Genomic DNA, 20,176 nt, shown 5'->3' on the forward strand with positions numbered 1-20,176 from the left:
TTTAGGTGTGGTGAACCTAAAAAAGATGCCCTGGGCTCTAAGGGAAGAAATTTGAGTCCCATTTGCAGAGTCCTTTTTTTAAAGACTGTGTGGGATACTCCAGTAACAGGAAGCATGGGGTCCTCCAGGGATATTTTATGGACCCCTGATTTCCTGGACAGTGCCCAGAAAGTACATTTCTAGAATGGACTGTGTATTAGGTTTTTTATTTATGTAAGTTATCTTAGAGAGAAAATCTCTTGTTAATGCACATTAAAATTTTTTTAAGAGTTAATAGTTGATTTGGTGTTGAGCTTGAATGCTTAGGAAATAGTTTGTCTGATCATTTTGGCATATCTTTTAAGAGTTTAGAGTTAGGATGGCTTCTCCCTTAGGGATAGGGTGAGAAGCTCAGCCATCCGTGAGGAACTCAGAGTAGAGCCGCTGCTCCTTTGCGTCGAAAGGAGCCAGTTGAGGTGGTTCGGGCATCTGGTAAGGATGCCCCCAGGACGTCTCCCTAGGGAGGTGTTCCAGGCACGTCCAGCTGGGAGGAGACCTCGGGGTAGGCCCAGGACTAGGTGGAGAGATTATATTTCGACACTGGCCTGGGAACGCCTCGGGATCCCCCAGTCAGAGCTGGCAAATGTGGCTCGGGAAAGGGAAGTTTGGGGTCCCCTGCTGGAGCTGCTGCCCCCGCGACCCGATATCGGATAAGCGGATGAAGATGAGAGATGAGAGTTAGGATGGTATTAACATGTGAAACAAAGTTGTTTTGGTGTCTAGCTTAAACAACAGAGATACTGTTGGATAATACTTGTAATGTGTTTTGACATGGTCAAAAACATTACAGATTGTTTAGTTTGGATTTGGGTTGAATAATACTATTTAGCTATGCTAATGTATTCTAAATCATATTGTTTTATATAATTTAGATGTAGGTTTTACATGTACAGTTTTTTTATTTTGTTATGTGTAAATAGGGCTGCATAATTTAAAAATATTGAATAGTGTTTTCTTTGACAAAGATTGCAATTGCGGTGGAATTTATATTTTCAAACATGGGTTTAAACAGTGTAGATAATCTCACTTAAAAACAGATATCATAGCCTACATAGAATAACCACGCTATTGAGGATGGGACAATATGTTGGTGCCACTCATTTAAAGTATACGTGTGTTAAACTAACATTGAAAATCCATCAAGCATTTTAAAAAAAATTTCCAGGTATTTTAAGTAATCTCCAAAAAACCTACAGAACCTGCATTAAAAACTATTCTGGGCGTACGATCGGTGCCCGTTGCCTCACGTGAAGCACTTCTCAGGTGATTTGGAAATTACACATGCCAGTATCGCAAGCCTCGTATGGCCATCAATTACTTGATAATGAGCTGATCATTTGAATCAGGTTTGACAGACCAGGGAGAGATCCGAAACATGCAGGACAAGGTATTCCAGGAGCAGGGTTGAGAAACACCACCATCTATTGTATAACATTTTTACAGCACCCTCTACTGTGTATTCAACAGCCCAACAACATTCTTTAGTGTCTGTTAAAAAGCGTAACACTACTTACTAACAGCCTAACAGCATTTAGTGTCTGCTTTCCCATAAACATAAATCACGCCTTTAATTTTACTGTAAAAATAAAAAAAGTTGTTTCCTAAAGAGTGGCTCAGGTGGGATTTAGTGGGTGTTCCAAAGTCTTGTAATTTAATTAATTTAATCTCAGAATGTATCCTCTTGATGAGCCATCATGGGAGAACAACTTCTGTGGATGATGCATCATGAGTGAACTCATCCTCTGGATTAGGGATGTGCCGATACTGGACTCTTGTACTCGTATTCACAGAAATATGCCAATACCAAGAACCGATACCACGTAATGGAAACATGAACTGAAACTCATGGTTGAGTTTCCTCTGGCTGCATAATTATAGAATATATAACTCAGATTGGTAGAGTGGGAAGACGGAGATGTCAGCAATTACACAAGTAGAGTACAAGCTCTACTCTGCTAAATTGTGGAGTAGGAAAAGAAAAACACAAGCAATTTGATAAAATATCGTTAGACACTACAGCGCAGAGTTCAAGGAGTATGATAATGCTAGCAGTGCAGAACCACAACAACAGCTAACTCCAACACTGAAGAAGCAAAATAAAATGTCCAGAGACAGCCCGCGGGCAGAAATAAATGAAAGAGCAGAGCATGAAAGGATTTAATGAATTGCGCAGTGTACCATCGCACGAGCATCAGAGCAGAGCAACAACGTCCAATCCTGCACGGTCAGAGTATCAAACTAGCTAGTGAGGTAAGAGCAGAGTAACTGGTTGTGTCTGTGCATGCACGCGTTTATGTTGAACGGCTAGTAAGTGGCTGTCACATTGATATAAAGGTAGCCACCGTCTGAGCGACAACCCAAGGATAGAAGCTAACAGTCCTAACTTGATAGCTACAATGGATCAGCGTCATGGAGGCAACAATACTCAAATGCGGCAGCGGCAATAAGACCCTCTGGGTGATGCATCATGGGTGAACTCATCCTCTGGATGATGCATCATGAGTGAACTCATCCTCTGGATGATGCATCGTGTTTTTACAGGAAGTTGAATACGTTTTATGGTAATGAGACATCCACAGCTGTAGTGCTTGTTGGTAATACATATTACAGTTTAATGTAAACCTGAACTAATAAATAAGTGTTATGATTTATGGAAAAACATACTTTGCGTTTATGTAATGATTTTCTGAAGTAACATTTTATAAAATGACCAGTTGATGTAAATTGGAAGCATTTCAGTGATGAGAATTTGTATTTTACAAAATCTACATGAAAATTATTTAAATTAAGAAACTTTCCCAAAAATGAGACATCTTCACAAGAGTCATCAGAATGATACAGTAGTTGGTTTTCTAACAATTAGCTAAAGACATCTTACATCTGGCTTCATGAGATTCACCCACACAGGAGCACACACACTACACCCGATGTTAACCCCGTGCATTTACCCAGCGGTTGCTAGAAGTAATACCAGTGGTAACTAGGAGCAACAACATTGGTTGATATGGACAAAACTATTGGTTGATAAGTGCAAAACCAGTGATAAAACAGGTAGATATAAAAGTGATCAGTACATTTTTCAATATATTAACAAATATATTCAATATTCAATCAATCTGTAATATTTACCTCAGACATAAAACTTTTTTATTGGGAAGGACGTTGTTCCTCTGTGGGGCATGCTTACTGGCTTACTGTCTGGTTGGCTGACTGGCTGGTTGTCTGACTGTCTTACTGTCTGGTTGGCTGACTGGCTTACTGTCTGGTTAGCTGACTGGCTGACTATCTGGTTGGCTGACTGGTTGCTTGCAAGACTGACTAATTTTCACAGTCAATAAAAACAAATCACCATCATTATGGTTGTCATAATAATTATCATTACCATAACAATCACCACAACTATTTCCATTATCATCACCATCTTTGCCAGTTATAATCATCTTCACCATCATCGTCATTGCCAACATCATAGTCATCTTCATGGCGGGTCAGTGGTAAAGAATTCAGGAGTTTAGGAAGAAGTCACTGTTGGACAGGTTATTGGTTCACATCCTTTTGGCTGGAGCATTTCATTACTTCACATCCTTTTGGTTGAACCAAGTCATTAGTTTACATCCGTTTGGCTAAACCATGTGAATGGTTCAACTCCTTTTGGTTGGCTCATGTAATAACTTCAAGTCCTTTTTGCTGGACCATTTCCTTAGTTCAAGTCCTTTTTGCTGGACCATTTCCTTAGTTCAAGTCCTTTTGGCTGGACCATGTCATTGGTTCAATTCATTTTAGCTTGACCATGTCGTTGGTTCAAGTCGTTTTGGCTGGAACACATCATTGGTTCAAGTCCTTTTGGCTGGATCGTCATAGGTTTAAGTCGTTTTGGCTTGACCATGTCATTGGTTCAAGTTGTTTTGGATTGACCGTGTCATTGGTTCAAGTCGTTTTGGCTGAACCATCTTATTGGTAAGTCCGTTTGGCACTCTGTTATGGCACTGTTCTCTGAAAGAGCAAAGTCTTAATGTACATACTGGAGCATCTAATATATAGTTTAAAGTCTGACCCTAACCCAGTGTGTCAAAATCTATTTGGCCTCGGTGCCATTAGGTGTATCATGGTCCTACTGTGTCTCTAGTGAAAACAGGGTTTAAGGATCAAAGGTCAAACTATTTCTACTGAAAACAGAGGTTAGGGGTCAGAGCAAGCATTAATATAATTAATATAGTCATTATTAATAATATAATTAAAATAAGTATTATTATTATCATTAATATAACTAGTCATATATACAGAGGGGTAGTGCTGTTGGAGTATACAGGCAATCATATAGATTCACTCTAAGCTTTTATTTGTTTCTCAAAATATTTATAAAATATGAATTGTTGCCCTGTGAAGTTGATCAACTTATAAAACCCTGTCTTGATGCAGCTGAACTCGTGTGCTTGAATCAGAGCTAGTTGCTAGGGAAACGGATCATTGTGCCATGGTTGGTCGGTCTGATTTTTATGTGGTTGGTCTCAACATAAAGCCTGGCCATATGATTGGAGGGGAAAAGCGATGACATCACCAGCATGTAGCTCCCTGCCCAATCAGAGAGGGGGCATGGAGGAAGTGCAGTTTTCTGAGAAATGTGATTGACTGACATGGAGTTGGAGGGTGGCTCTCTGTGATCTGATTGGCTGTAAGGCACTGTGAGGGCGTGGTCAGGAGAGGTCTGTCATGCTGAGGCTCATGGGAAGTCCAGGGCGGAGGTAGGGGAGGCGAGGAAAGTCAGGAGGATGTGAGAAGTCGGGAGTCAGGACACGTCCATTTTCCCCGGACGATCCTGTGATGGACAGCCTGGCCTTACTCCGCAGGGCGTCAGTAAAGGTCATCTACACACACACACACACACACACACACAGAGAGAGAGAAAAGTAAAAAGTTCTCTGGTAAGGGTCTGCTCTACTTCCCTTCACCCAATAAATATTCTGTAGAGACAGGATATAGATATGTAGTAATGCATACAGGAAATATTCTGTAGAGACAGCATATAGATATGTAGTAATGCAGACAGGAAATATTCTGTAGAGACAGGATATAGATATGTAGTAATGCATACAGGAAATATTCTGTAGAGACAGCATATAGATATGTAGTAATGCAGACAGGAAATATTCTGTAGAGACAGTATATAGATATGTAGTAACGCAGACAGGAAATATTCTGTAGAGACAGTATATAGATATGTAGTAATGCAGACAGGAAATATTCTGTGGAGACAGTATATAGATATGTAGATATGTAGTAATGCAGACAGGAAATATTCTGTAGAGACAGTATATAGATATGTAGTAACGCAGACAGGAAATATTCTGTAGAGACAGTATATAGATATGTAGTAATGCAGACAGGAAATATTCTGTAGAGACATTATATAGATATGTAGATATGTAGTAATGCAGATAGGTAGTGACTTGTTGTATACAGTAAAATATGTTGATGAGCCAGCAATAAGCAGCTTAACCCTCTTAACCAAACAATGAAGATGGAAAGGAGGTTAGGAGGTGAGGAAAGGGGAGGTGAAGCGAGGAAGTAAGGTGTGACAGACTGACTGACGGGATGCTGAGGTGTGACAGACTGACTGACTGAAACAGAGGAAAGGGGAGGTGAAGCGAGGAAGTAAGGTGTGACAGACTGACTGACGGGATGCTGAGGTGTGACAGACTGACTGACTGAAACAGAGGAAAGGGGAGGTGAAGCGAGGAAGTAAGGTGTGACAGACTGACTGACGGGATGCTGAGGTGTGACAGACTGACTGACTGAAACAGGAAAGGGGAGGTGAAGCGAGGAAGTGAGGTGTGACAGACTGACTGACGGGATGCTGAGGTGTGACAGACTGACTGACTGACTGAAACAGAGGAAAGGGGAGGTGAAGCGAGGAGGTGAGGATTGATGGTCTGACTGACTGATAGACTGACTGACAAGATGGCTGGTGTGTGAAAACCTCTTTCCTAACCTTCCTAGATTTTGACACTTTCCATCCCGTAGATGTTGTAGCCTTCCTTATAAGTAGCAAAGTTCTGTGAGTTGTGTGAGGAGGAGGAGGAGGGGAGAGTGGTTTGGTTCTGTGCACTCTGAGCCAGGTGCAGTGTATTCTGAGCCACCTTCATTTTCTTGGCCTCGGCCCGGGACTTGTAGCAGAATTCGACCAGCGCCACCATCATGGCCAGACCCAGGCCCCCAACCAGGATGTAGAAGACACCCGCTACGTTACTCAGGCTCAAAGCACTGGTCTTCTCCTAGAACACACACACACACCATACACACAAACACACACACACACACAGCTCCATCAGACAGGGTTAGGATATAAAGTAGCAGAGTAATACAACTACCTGGGCATGGTGTGTGTGTGAGTGTGACGTTTGTGTGTAGTCAGTGTGACGTGTGTGTTTGTGTACAAAGTGTGACTTTTTGTGTTTGTGTAGACATGTGACAAATGTGTTTTGTCTAGAATGTGTGACGTTGTTTTGTGTGTGTAGACATGTGATGTGTGTTTTGTGTAGAAAGTGTGAAGTTTTTTGTGTGTCTAGACATGTGAAGTGTGTGTTTTGTGTAGAAAGTGTGACGTTTTTCATGTGTGAAGACTTGTGACGTGTGTTTTGTGTAGAAAGTGTGACTTTTTGTGGGTGTAGACTTGTGACGTGTGTGTTTTGTGTAGAAAGTGTGACATGTTTTGTGTGGGTGTAGACTTGTGACGTGTGTGTTTTGTGTGGGTGTAGACTTGTGACGTGTGTGTTTTGTGTGGGTGTAGACTTGTGACGTGTGTGTTTTGTGTGGGTGTAGACTTGTGACGTGTGTGTTTTGTGTGGGTGTAGACTTGTGACGTGTGTGTTTTGTGTGGGTGTAGACTGGTGACGTAAACAGTCATGCAAGGTTCATCACACCTTTACCCCGTCAGCCTGAGGTGCCGTTTGTAAAGTGGAGTAATTTTTATGTTTTACAAACTGATTTATCAAGGTACCTTAATGTTTTACAAACTGATTTATCAAGGTACCTTAATGTTTTACAAACTGATTTATCAGGACATTTTTTTAAATCTGATTCACTGGGACATTAATGTTAAACAATTACATTCGTCAGGACATCTTATTGGTTAATAATCTGAAAATCTTATTGGTTAATAATCTGATTTATCTGATAAATCAATCTTTATAAACGGCACCACATTCTATTGAACCTGTGTGTGACGGTGTGTCAGTGTCCCACTGTGACTGACCTTACTTCCAGAGTCCTTGGTTCCACACTCTCCCTTATCGTACCACCATTTGTTTTTCAGCTTGTCTAAGACGCCTTGTTCACTGAGCTTCAATACCGCTAGGTTTACTGGCACTCTTCACACGGGAAATAACATAAATAACATTATCAATGTTATGTTATGTTATTAAAACATCACATACAGCTGTTATGTAGCCTTATGTAGCCACCTGCCTCCCTAGTACAGCTGTTATGAAGCTTTAGGTAGCCTCCCTGTGTTTCTGTCTGAGGTGGCGATAGGCGTTGTTGCACTATGTGATCCAGCTGAACGTAGAGCTCACCCAGACAGATAGGCACCAGCGCATCACCTGAGTAAGCAGCATAGCCACCACGCACGGCATCCCTACATCTTTCAACTCTGTGTTTTAATTAAATCCACCAATCACTCTGATCCAATCAAGACATTTAATACCTAAAAAATTTACAAGGATGAGGAATGTGCGCTGTGTATGCGCTGTATGTGTGTGCGCTGTGTGTGTGCGCTGTGTGTGTGCTGCTTACTCCCTGGCCTTAGTTACCAGTTAGTTGCCTGTTGGCCGGGGCGGGGCTAACCTTGCTTTCTCCTCCGCCGCTGCCACACTCTCCCTTGTCGTACCACCATTTGTTTTTCAGTTTGTCCAACAGGCCCTGCTCATTCAGTTTTAACACCGCCAGGTTCACCGCATTTCTACCAACGATAGATAAAACACTGGTGAGACAGGGTGAGAGGTCTGTTCCCCGAGCTGGTCCTTAGCGATAGGCCTTTACCTTGATACTACCATTACCGTTAGCATTTGAACGGTCTTAGCCTTAACCTCAGATACTACCAATACAATTAGCATTAGAAATTCCAATAAGCATTAATATTACATTGGAAACTGGCATTCATGTTAATTAACATTACCATTAGCAATTAGCATTCACCTTTATATTAAAATTACTGTTAGTAGTTAGCCTTAAACCTCATATTAACCTTACTGTTAGCATTAGCACAAGGATTATCATAATCCTGCAAATTAGTATTAGTAATTAAGTGAGCATAATGTGCCAGGCTTTAAAAGGGGGAGGTGGCTAAAGGCTAGTGGGATAATAATGTAATATACCTATCTTGAGACTATTAGCCAATATTAAAACATTATTACAATAAACACAAATGAACATTTCATAAAATAATCATCATAATAATCCTCTACAGTGTAAGAGAACAGACATCATTAGAAACAAATTAAATCAGTTAAATCCAACAGCAAGTCATTTAGAAACAGCTCAATCATACAGTCATTCAAACAGAACAGCGTGATGAACTCAAACTAGCACAGTGTACTCAGGCTAAATTTACCTAGCTAGATGTACTCAGGCTTTATTAATACAGCTAGACATGCTTAGGAGTTATTAATCTAGCTAGGTGTACCCAGGCTTTATTAATACAGCTAGATGTGCTTAGGATTCATTAATCTAGCTAGGTGTACTCAGGCTTTATTAATAAAGCTAGATGTGCTTAGGATTCATTAATCTAGCTAGGTGTACTCAGGCTTTATTTATACAGCTAAACGTGCTTAGGATTTATTAATCTAGCTAGGTGTACTCAGGCTTTATTAATACAGCTAGACATGCTTAGAATTTATTAATCTAGCAAGGTTTACTCAGGCTAGGTGTACTAAATGTTTAGTTTAGTATAGTCATTACTCCAAAATCGTGTCTTTGGAGGTGTGGATGAGGATATATTATTAGCAAATTGATGACTGGATCCCTTCATGTAATATATTTTTGGATATTACACTTTAAGAGACCACTGCACCTTTTTCTTTCCTTTCCAAAAAAGTCGAAAAGGAAGTTTTTGAGTGAGGAACAGAAGGGTTAAAATTAAGAGACCACTACAAATTGAACACTTTTGTTCTTCACACAAAACTTTCCCTTTCAAGTTTTTTGGAAAAGAAAGAAAAAGGGGCAGTGGTCTCTTAATTCTTTCTAGAGCTGAATAGTTACAGTGCTGCTTGAAAGTATATGAACGCCTTGTGCCATAATAGATTTTTTTTGTGATCACTATGATATATTTAATCAGAACCGGACTTTACAGGTTTATAGTTACCAATTTCATATGCTGGTTTTGAGGAAATCATATGTGAAGTAGAAACAGAATGAGTGCAGGAGTGAACCCCAAGTTGCATTGGTTAAATCAAGTAGGTAAGTAGAATCATGTGGGAAAATAAATGGGTACCATATGAACCAATCATAGCAGGGATAGTTGGCTTTTGTTGGGACTCCAATAAATACAGACAAGAAACCTGGTCAGTTTGGTGAACAAGAGTACAACACACCATGCAAAGCACACCATGCTGAGAGGAAAGGAGATCTCCGAAGGAGTAAGGCACAGGGATGTGAGAGGCAAATACAACCATCTCAAGAGGTTTGAGTTCCATCAGTCTACTGGAGGCAAATCATTTACAAATGGAGGGCATTTAACATGGCCTAGAAGGATAGCACATTGGCCTAGAAGTAGATGGCCTTCAAAATTATCCCCAAAAGCCACAAGAAAAATTGGTTTTCATCAAGCATCTGTCTGCACGTGGCTCCATTCATCTTTCCATCGATGCTGACTAGTTTCACAGTTCCTGAAAGGCATCTCCATGATGCATCCACCATCATACTTCACTGTAGGAATGGTATTGGCGAGGTGATGACCATTGCCTGGTTTCCTCCAGAAATGGCACTCTGCATTCAGGTAAAAGAGTTCAATCTTGTTGTTCCTGGCCCGAGACTGATTTAGGTTACTTTTGGCAAACTCCAAACCAGTTGTAATGTACCTTTTACTGAAGAGTGGCTTCCATCTGGCCGAGTTACCACAAAGGTTGTCCCTCCAGAAGGTCCTCCCATCTCCACACAGGAACTCTGGAGCTCTGTCACAGTGAGCATTCTTAATCACCTCCCTGACCAAGGTCCTTCTCTCCTGTTAGCTCAGTTTGTACGGCTAGTCAGCTCTAGGAAGAGTGTTGGTGGTTCTTCCATTTAAGAATGCTGTAGACCACTAAGTTCTTGGGGACCTTCAGTGTTGCTGAAATGTCTTTGTAACTTTCTCCGAATCTGTGCCCCGACATAATCCTGTCAAAGAGCTCTACAGAGCTCTACTTCTTTGATGTCATGTCTCGGTTTTTGCTCTGACATGCACTGTCACCTGTGGGACCTTAGACAGGTGTGTGCCTTTCCAAAACATGTCTATACACCACAGATGGACTACGTTGTACAAACATCTCAGGCATGATCAATGGAAACAGGATGAACCTGACCTCAATTAGGATTGCCATAAAAAATTCTAAAAACTATTTTTCTTTAGGTGGTGTTGTGGGTAGATTGTTGATGACAAAAAAATCTATGTAATCCATTTTATAATAAGAATATAATGTAACAAATGTGGAAAATGTAAAGGGGGTGAATACTTCTCCAATGCACTGTATTCTCTTTAACAGATTTAACATTTCTCAGTTTAATGTCATTAATTTAATAGTCTGTGTTTCTAAAAATCAAATTAACATTGCAAACTTAAAGATGATATTTGTAAATTGTTCCCACTATGTGGAATCTAACTAAATTAATACTAGTTCAAATTCAAATAAACTATCAACTTTATCATAGGAGGCTTGGTTAGAACAAGGTTGGAAACCCCTGAAAAGAAAGGTAACTGATTTGGTTTGGCAATTCAAAAAGTGTATATGAGATACAGTGGATTCCCACTCCAAATCACAATTTTCTACTATATATTTCTCCAGTCTTCTCTATTGGGACATGGTTTCTAAATCTTTTTTTGAGACAAGCATATTAATATTGGTATCAAAACAGTTAATTGCGAGACTCAAAATATATTATTCTATCTGGTTAAAAGGTTAGTTACAGTATTTTTCAGTTGCTTGTTATACTAAAGGTAAATAGCTAACTATTCTATCATGCCAAATTTAGGAGGCTAACTAGTCTATCATTCAACATTTAGATGGTTAACTACTCTATCATGCTATTGTCAGATGACTAACTACTCTATCTTGCTACAGTTAGATGGCTAACTTCTGTATTTGGCTTAAGTTAGATGGCTAACTACTCCATCATGCTCAAATTTGATGGCTAAATATTCTATCATGCTACAGTTAGATGGCTAACTACTCTATCATGCTATGGTCAGATGGCTAACAACTCTATCATGGTACAGTTACATGGCTAACTAGTCTATCATGCTACAGTTAGATGGCTAACTACTCTATCATGCTACGGTCAGAAGGCTAACTACTCTATAATGATTCAATTAGATGGCTAATAACTTTATCCTGCTGCGGCCAGGAGGCTAACTACTCTATCATGCTACGGTCAGACGACTAACTACTCTATCATGCTACAGTTTGATGGCTAACTAATCTATTGTTCTACAGCTGGCTAACTACTTTCATTCTGAAGACAAAAGGTTATTTTGTAGTACACCACACATGTCAACAGACTGACATTCTTCTACACATTCACAAAAATAAAAAGCACAAGCAACACTCATGCATATTCAGATTGCATCATTCCAACAACACTGTAATATAAACATAGCACTTCCTCACTACCCTAACCCAACTTTAACTGTATTTTTTATTGTAATCATAATCCCAACTCTAATCCTAGTCCTCCATCACTACACTAATATAAACCAACCCAACTTTAACCCCCCTCTTTAATCCTATTCCTAAATTCAAACACAACCTGATCTTAAACCCCTTAGTGTTTGGCTGGTCCAATAACAACCTTGATCTTAACCCTCAATGTTTGGCTGGTCCAAAAACAAGCTTGATCTTGACCCTCAGTGTTTGGCTGGTCCAATAACAACCCAGGCGTTACCTGACAACATTCTCTCCTGAGCCAATCAGGAAGGAGGTAGATCACTATTGAGCAAAGCTCATACCTAGGTACTGCAAGGGTTTATTGCGACAAGCCACCTAGAACTATAGGTAGTGTAGTCCTGTCATCAGCCAATAAAAACTATATGTAGTGTAGTCCTGTCATCAGCCAATAAAAACTATAGGTAGTGTAGTCCTGTCATCAGCCAATAAAAACTATATGTAGTGTAGTCCTGTCATCAGCCAATAAAAACTATAAGTAGGGTAGTCCTGTCATCAGCCAATAAAAACTATATGTAGTGTAGTCCTGTCATCAGCCAATAAAAACTATAAGTAGGGTAGTCCTGTCATCAGCCAATAAAAACTATAAGTATTGAAGTCCTGTCATCAGCCAATAAAAACTATAAGTAGGGTAGTCCTGTCATCAGCCAATAAAAACTATAAGTATTGAAGTCCTGTCATCAGCCAATAAAAACTATGTGTAGTGTAGTCCTGTCATCAGCCAATAAAAACTATAGGTATTGAAGTCCTGTCATTAGCCAATAAAAACTATAGGTAGTGTAGTCCTGTCATCAGCCAATAAAAACTATGTGTAGTGTAGTCCTGTCATCAGCCAATAAAAACTATGTGTAGTGTAGTCAGGTGGTCAGCCAACTATGGGTAGTGTAATATACTGTAAAACTGTACTATACTATTCTGTATTCTACCCAATACACTCTACTGTATTCTACCCAATACACTCTACTGTATTCTACCCAATACACTCTACTGTATTCTACCCAATACACTCTACTGTATTCTACCCAATACACTCTACTGTATTCTACTTCCTAACTACACCCTTGCTATACTGTAATATACTATGATGTACTATAATATACTCTATTAGTCTCCTGTATAGTAAAAACCAATACTGTACTACTCAAGCACTATACTATATTCTACTTGACTACACACAACTCTAATGTACTCTACTGTGCTCTCTACTTTCCACTGCACTCTTTTCTCAGATTTAAGGAATTTAAGTAATGTTGTCCCTAAGGACAGATCACAATTATACTGTACTCTGCTCTTTTCTACTGCACTATACTGTACACTACTACACTGTATTTTTCTCTTCTATACAAACCACTGTGAGGTCATCAGGGTAGGTGGGATACTATAACAACATTGGGGAACATATTGTTATACTATCTCACCCACCTTAATGGGGATCCTTTGGGCGTGGCAATGCCGTATCCTTTAGAGTCCAGGTTCCCTCCCACCTTCATGGTGTCACAAGGCTTCCTTTGTTCGATGTACTCGTTCATGGTGGACTCCAACAGGTAGGCATATTTTCCTTTCGACTTCCTGACTCTCAGCACACCCTCTGCTGTCTTCTTCACAAATGGAGATGGCTCTGCTGACTTCATGTACTGCCACATCTTGTCAAAGAGCGCTATCTTTGACCTCTGTGGAGAGACAACACATTATGGCACTCTATCTTTTACCTCTGTGGAGAGACAATACATTATGGAGCGCTATCTTTGACCTCTGTGGAGAGACAACACAGTATGGCGCTCTATCTTTGACCTCTGTGGAGAGACAACACATTATGGAGCGCTATCTTTGACCTCTATGGAGAGACAACACATTATGGAGCGCTATCTTTGACCTCTGTGGAGAGACAATACATTATGGCGCTCTATCTTCAACCTCTGTGGTCATACAGCATATAATAGAGATCCAACTTGTACCTTTGTGGAGAGACATCACAACTATACTTAAAGGGTTAGGGTTAGTACAAACATGGGTTAGGGTTAGTACAAACATGCTTCAATCTACACTCACCTAACGGATTATTAGGAACACCATACTAATACTGTGTTTGACCCCCTTTCGCCTTCAGAACTGCCTTAATTCTACATGGCATTGATTCAACAAGGTGCTGAAAGCATTCTTTAGAAATGTTGGCCTATATTGATAGGATAGCATCTTGCAGTTGATGTAGATTTGTGGGATGCACATCCAGGGCACAAAGCTCCCGTTCCACCACATCCCAAATATGCTCTATTGGGTTGAGATCTGGTGACTGTGGGGGCCATTTCAGTACAGTGAACTCATTGTCATGATCAAGAAACCAATTTGAAATGATTCGAGCTTTGTGACATGGTGCATTATCCTGCTGGAAGTAGCAATCAGAGGATGGGTACATGGTGGTCATAAAGGGATGGACATGGTCAGAAACAATGCTCAGGTAGGCTGTGGCATTTAAACGATGCCCAATTGGCACTAAGGGGCCTAAAGTGTGCCAAGAAAACATCCCCCACACCATTACACCACCACCACCAGCCTGCACAGTGGTAACAAGGCATGATGGATCCATGTTCTCATTCTGTTTACGCCAAATTCTGACTCTACCATCTGAATGTCTCAACAGAAATCGAGACTCATCAGACCAGGCAACATTCTTTCAGTCTTCAACTGTCCAATTTTGGTGAGCTCGTGCAAATTGTAGCCTCTTTTTCCTATTTGTAGTGGAGATGAGTGGTACCCAGTGGGGTCTTCTGCTGTTGTAGCCCATCCGCCTGAAGGTTGTGCGTGTTGTGGCTTCACAAATGCTTTGCTGCATACCTCAGTTGTAACGAGTGGTTATTTCAGTCACAGTTGCTCTTCTATCAGCTTGAATCAGTCGGCCCATTCTCCTCTGACCTCTAGCATCAACAAGGCATTTTCGCCCACAGGACTGCCGCACACTGGATGTTTTTTCGTTTTCACACCATTCTTTGTAAACCCTAGAAATGGTTGTGCGTGAAAATTCCAGTAACTGAGCAGATTGTGAAATACTCAGACCGGCCCGTCTGGCACCAACAACCATGCCACGCTCAAAATTGCTTAAATCACCTTTCTTTCCCATTCTGACATTCAGTTTGGAGTTCAGGAGATTGTCTTGACCAGGACCACACCCATAAATGCATTGAAGCAACTGCCATGTGATTGGTTGATTAGATAATTGCATTAATGAGAAATTGAACAGGTTTTCCTAATAATCCTTTAGGTGAGTGTACATTGATCCTTGTCTGTAACTTAAAAATAGTTGAATCTGTATTGATCATTGTTCATTTGGGGGGACCGTTGCTGTTCCTGTCCTTGTCCACCTGGTCATACTTCTGACCTAGTCTAAAATCAAATATACTCTGGATTTAGCCCAGAGAAATGTATTTATTATTCCAATTGGACTCTTAATATCTCACCCGGCACAGCCAGAAGAGGACTGGTCACCCCTCTGAGCCTGGGTTCTCTCTAGGTTTCTTCCTAAAATTCGACCTTCTTAGGGAGTTTTTCCTAGCCACTGAAATTCAACACTACTGTTGTTTGCTCCTTGGGGTTTAAGGCCGGGTGTCTCTGTAAAGCACTTTGTGACAACTGCTGTTGTAAAAAGCGCTTTATAAATGAATTTTGATTGATTGATTGATTGATTGACTGTGTCAGTATCTTAAAAATAATTGTATCTATATTGATTATTGTGTCAGTATCTTAAAACCAGTAAGGATTCATATTCTGTATAGTAAGAATCATTGCTAGCACATCTGCCTAATGTAGCTTGAGTCCAAACAGAAATCACATTAGTAGCTAGAATTAAAGTTTTGACTATTGTCTGTAGTCACTGAGCATTTGTTTTGGAAAGATGACTTGACATCACCTGCATTCATCACCTGCATTCATTCTTTTTCCAAGAAACTACAGGGAGAAAAATGGTCTGGACGGGGGCGTTACATTTCTTTTGTGCATCTGTGTGCTACTCACCCTAAAGAACTCCTTGGTGGAGCCAGAGTCCAGAGTTCCATAAGCAATCTCTGTCTGTTTGGCCAGGTCCTCTGCACCCTCGATGGGAGACACCATTCTCTCCACAGTTAGGAAGGCTGCCAGGTTGGCCGTGTAGGACGATATGATGATCAGGGTGAAGAACCACCACACTCCCCCCACTATACGACCTGATAGAGATCTGAGGATGTAGACACATGCCGTCAGACTCACTGTCAGACACACACACACACACAGTCAGACAGAGACACACACACACAGACACACACGCACACACTGTCAGACACACACACACACACACACACACTGTCAGACAGAGACACACACACACTGTTAGATACACACGTCAGACTGCTTGGTAGAATAAAGGAGCGTAAAGTAGGCTGGTACAGACGTAAGATAGAGAGCCTAGTATGGATAGAGAGATAGCCTGGTATGGATAGAGAGATAACCTAGTATGGATAGAGAGATAGCCTGGTATGGATAGAGAGATAACCTAGTATGGATAGAGAGATAGCCTAGTATACATAGAAATAGCCTAGTATAGATAGTCTGGTAGAGAGTCTGGTAGATATATATTCAGATGACCTGCTATATAGATAGGGACATAGCCTTCTAGAGATATTCTTGTTGATATAGAAAGGTGGCCTTGTAGGGACATACAGTACATAGAAGTAGATAGATAGCCCTGTAAAGAAAGAGCGAGAATCTTGCTAGAGATAGAGATAGCCTGGAACAGAGATACATAGCTTTGTATAGATAGAGATAGCCTTGTAGAAATAAAGCGGATGTCCTGAAGAGGCAGCTTTGAAGGGACGTAAGTCGATAGCCTTGAATAGACCAAGACAGCATAATATAAATGTAGAAGTAGCCTGGTAGTGAGCTTGCCTGGTAGGAGGAATATGCAGCAAACACACGGTACCCCTCCAAGAGGCTGGAAAAGGAAGTGACATCATGCATTGACGGCCCCAAGATGGTGAATATACACTAACTTGTCCTCTAACCCCGAACATCAAAATTCAGGCTAGTACCCTAAACCTAGTACACTAAAATGGTGCTAGTGTATAGAAACAATCATCATTAATAGTTGGATTCAGATGCCATTACATCCAGTGGCCAGAATCAGCTAGCATTAGAGCTAGTGGCTAGTGTTGGTAGATATCAGCGCTAGTGGCTAAAGTTTAGTTGGCATAAGAGCTAGCTGATAATTGCTAAAATCAGTTATAAGCTAGATAAAAGATGTTGGAGGTCAAAGGTTAGCAGCAGGATATGATGTCAGTATATAAACACCAGCAGCAGGAAGGGCCGCCACACACCAAGCCACATTGCCTAGCAACAGTACACCAACCTTGGGGAAATATCGCAACCTTGCTGCATGAAGGCTCCTAAAGAGAACCACAGACTGTTAAAGATGCCAAACTCATTGGAGGACTCGCTGGTGGGCAGCTGACCATCCTCATACTCCTCCATGTGCCACTCATACGGGCTAAATCGGCTGACCAGGAACAAGACCACGCTAACACCAATGTAGGCAAACACTATGCACATCCAGATCTCATAGGCCAGCGGGTCCAGGAAGGAGAACACCCCTGGCTTAGACTTCTGGGGCTTCTTGATCATGATGGAGATCCCCAGAGACATGAAGGGCTTGGAGAAGTCGATCACCTCCTCACGGACCAGGGTGATGGTCAGAGGAGCAACCGCAATGTCTGCTTTCTACATGGAGGAAGGGAGGGGGGGGAGAAAGAGAGTTAGTGTCCCCAGGCACTAGTTTCATCTAATCATAACCAAGTTTATTTTTCAGCAGTGGTGGCAGAGTGATTGGACAAGGCTGTTGCCAAACATGTGCAGAGAGACAATATGGTCTGGGCAACATAATCAATACATCATATACTGAATTGTATTTATTGTAAATAAAGTGCTTCATTAGTAGAGCAACTAATACATTCTGGTTTGAATGAAGCTTTCTCTCTTACTGTTACATACTGTTTAAATAAACTTCAACCAAAAGAGGTGTATAGCATTTTCTTTAGGTCAGAGGTCAGGGGTCTTACCCCATACACCAGCTCTCCAACCATCCCATTCCAAATCTTGGTTTCAGCATCTCGAGCACCATACTTCCCATCACCCACTATCCTCAGCTGGTAACGTATCCCACAATGCTTAGCGATCTCAGCAGCCAGGTCTACGCAGTAGCCTTCATAGCGGTCATTATCCAAGAACAACTCTGCATTCTTCTTTAACATAACATATGGGGCTTCCTGCAACACACACAAGCATGGTATGTAGTAGTGATGATAACAGACAGACAGTCGGACCTACAGTGGACATACCAGGATGCTTGTGACGATAACTTGACCCTGACACCCCTAAGAACTACCAGCCCATCTCCAACCTCCCTTTTCTGTCCAAAATCCTTGAATGAGATGTCGCTGCTCAACTCAAACTTCACCTTGACACCAATAACCTCTATGAACCTTTCCAATTCGGCTTCCACTCCAATCACTGCACAGAAACCGCCCTACTGAAAAATCAACCAATGACATACTTCTCTCTGCTGACTCTGGCTTCATCACCATCCTCATCTTCCTCGACCTCAGGGCTGTCTTCGACCCCAATCAATCACTCCATCCTCCTCACACCCCTTTGACACCATCAATCACTCCATCCTCCTCACACCTTTGACACCATCAACCACTCCATCCTCCTCACACGCCTTCAGTACTCCCTTGACATAACCAGCACCGCCCTCTCCTGGCTCAACTCTTATCTCTCTGACCGACATTTACATAAACCACTGCAAATCCTCCACTGCCCCAGTCACCCATGGTGTCCCCCAGGGCTCAGACAGACAGTTGTTACCAGGATGGTAGTGACGATAACAGACAGACAGCTGTTACCAGGATGGTAGTGACGATAACAGACAGACAGTTGTTACCAGGATGGTAGTGACGATAACAGACAGACAGTTGTTACCAGGATGGTGGTGACGATAACAGACAGACAGTTGTTACCAGGATGGTAGTGACGATAACAGACAGACAGTTGTTACCAGGATGGTAGTGACGATAACAGACAGACAGTTGTTACCAGGATGGTGGTGACGATAACAGTCTTATTCTCCATTCCCATAGTGTCATTAGGGAAGATGTCCAGTTTGGTGACCACCATCTTGTCCACTTCGTTCCAGTAGCCTATCTGAAAACACACACATTTGTAGCATAATTTTACACCAACAGAATAAGCAGCTGAATCAGGGTTCATGGAGCTGGCCTAAAACCTGCACATACTTTCTATCTTTTGATGTTTTTTGGCATGGTCATGTCTATGAAAGGGCTATGATTGGCTTACTGTAAGGAAGTGCCTCGGCTGGTGAATGCTGATTGGGTAATAATAAGTAAGTTGATGAATACTGATTGGCAATACCTTGACTGGTCCGGTGTTCTTCAGCTCCATGACGCTGACGGAGTAGTTGACTCTCTTGCCATAATGATCGAATTGAATGTTCCCTGTTAGCCCATCGACACGCACCTACACACACACACACACACACACACACACACACACACACACACACACACACACACACACACACACACACACACACACGGTATTTGACCCCATTCCCATCAGAATCAGAGAAACACAACAACATGCTAACATGCGTGTCTTTGGAAACCTGTTTCAGAGCCCGTTCTATCTCCACCCCCTGAGCCCAGGGCACCGCCGGATTGGCCAGACAGTCCCCATTGTTGCCACGACGACTGAAGTCAATCCGCTGCTTGGTTAGGGTCCGGAATGCCTCAGTCATTACTTGGACCGCATCATAGGTCAGTGCTGATGTGTACTAAGACAGATGGAGAGGTTGGAGATTAGGGCTAGCATACTAAGAGTTAAAGGGTTTAGACGTCAGAAGTAAAACATCAGGAGTTAGAGACCAAGACATCTACTGAGACAGATGGAGAGTTTAAAGATGGAGTTAGAAGCCAGGGGTAAGCGGTCATACCCGGATCCGGTTGTCAGCCCCAGGGTATTCCTTCTCCTCCAGTGCTTCCCATCTCTGATCAAACTTTGAGACGACTGGCTCGTCAAAGTCAACAATCTGGAACCCTGAGACGTTAGCTCCTCCATACTGGATCTTAGACAGGTCCCCATCAATAAAGCCCTGAAGTCATACACAAAGTGTTAGTGGTAGGTCATGTTTG

General features: G+C 41.6%; 1 protein-coding gene across 6 annotated transcripts in view; it reads right to left on the minus strand.

Annotated features, from left to right (window-relative positions):
• Nucleotides 1-727: 727 nt before the first annotated feature.
• Nucleotides 728-20,176, minus strand: part of LOC105007598 (glutamate receptor 2) — a 46,152-nt gene continuing 26,703 nt past the window's right edge. Inside the window, exons 6-16 of one of the 6 annotated variants that reach the window (XM_013131778.4) lie at nt 19,978-20,136; nt 19,651-19,818; nt 19,398-19,502; nt 19,062-19,169; nt 18,026-18,232; nt 17,320-17,687; nt 15,954-16,152; nt 13,371-13,618; nt 7,292-7,406; nt 6,177-6,311; nt 728-4,904 (exon numbers count right to left, since the gene is read on the minus strand). In XM_013131778.4, coding sequence (XP_012987232.2) covers nt 4,734-4,904; nt 6,177-6,311; nt 7,292-7,406; nt 13,371-13,618; nt 15,954-16,152; nt 17,320-17,687; nt 18,026-18,232; nt 19,062-19,169; nt 19,398-19,502; nt 19,651-19,818; nt 19,978-20,136 — 1,983 coding nt within the window. In that variant the 3' untranslated portion in view covers nt 728-4,733. Of the gene's footprint in view, nt 4,905-6,028; nt 6,312-7,291; nt 7,407-7,881; nt 7,997-13,370; nt 13,619-15,953; nt 16,153-17,319; nt 17,688-18,025; nt 18,233-19,061; nt 19,170-19,397; nt 19,503-19,650; nt 19,819-19,977; nt 20,137-20,176 lie in introns of those variants that run through there. The other 5 variants (XM_013131777.4, XM_034291174.1, XM_013131780.3 and 2 more) reach the window with 5 other exon arrangements.

This window comes from Esox lucius, chromosome 25, assembly GCF_011004845.1.
Source record: "Esox lucius isolate fEsoLuc1 chromosome 25, fEsoLuc1.pri, whole genome shotgun sequence".
NCBI classification, from domain to species: domain Eukaryota; kingdom Metazoa; phylum Chordata; class Actinopteri; order Esociformes; family Esocidae; genus Esox; species Esox lucius.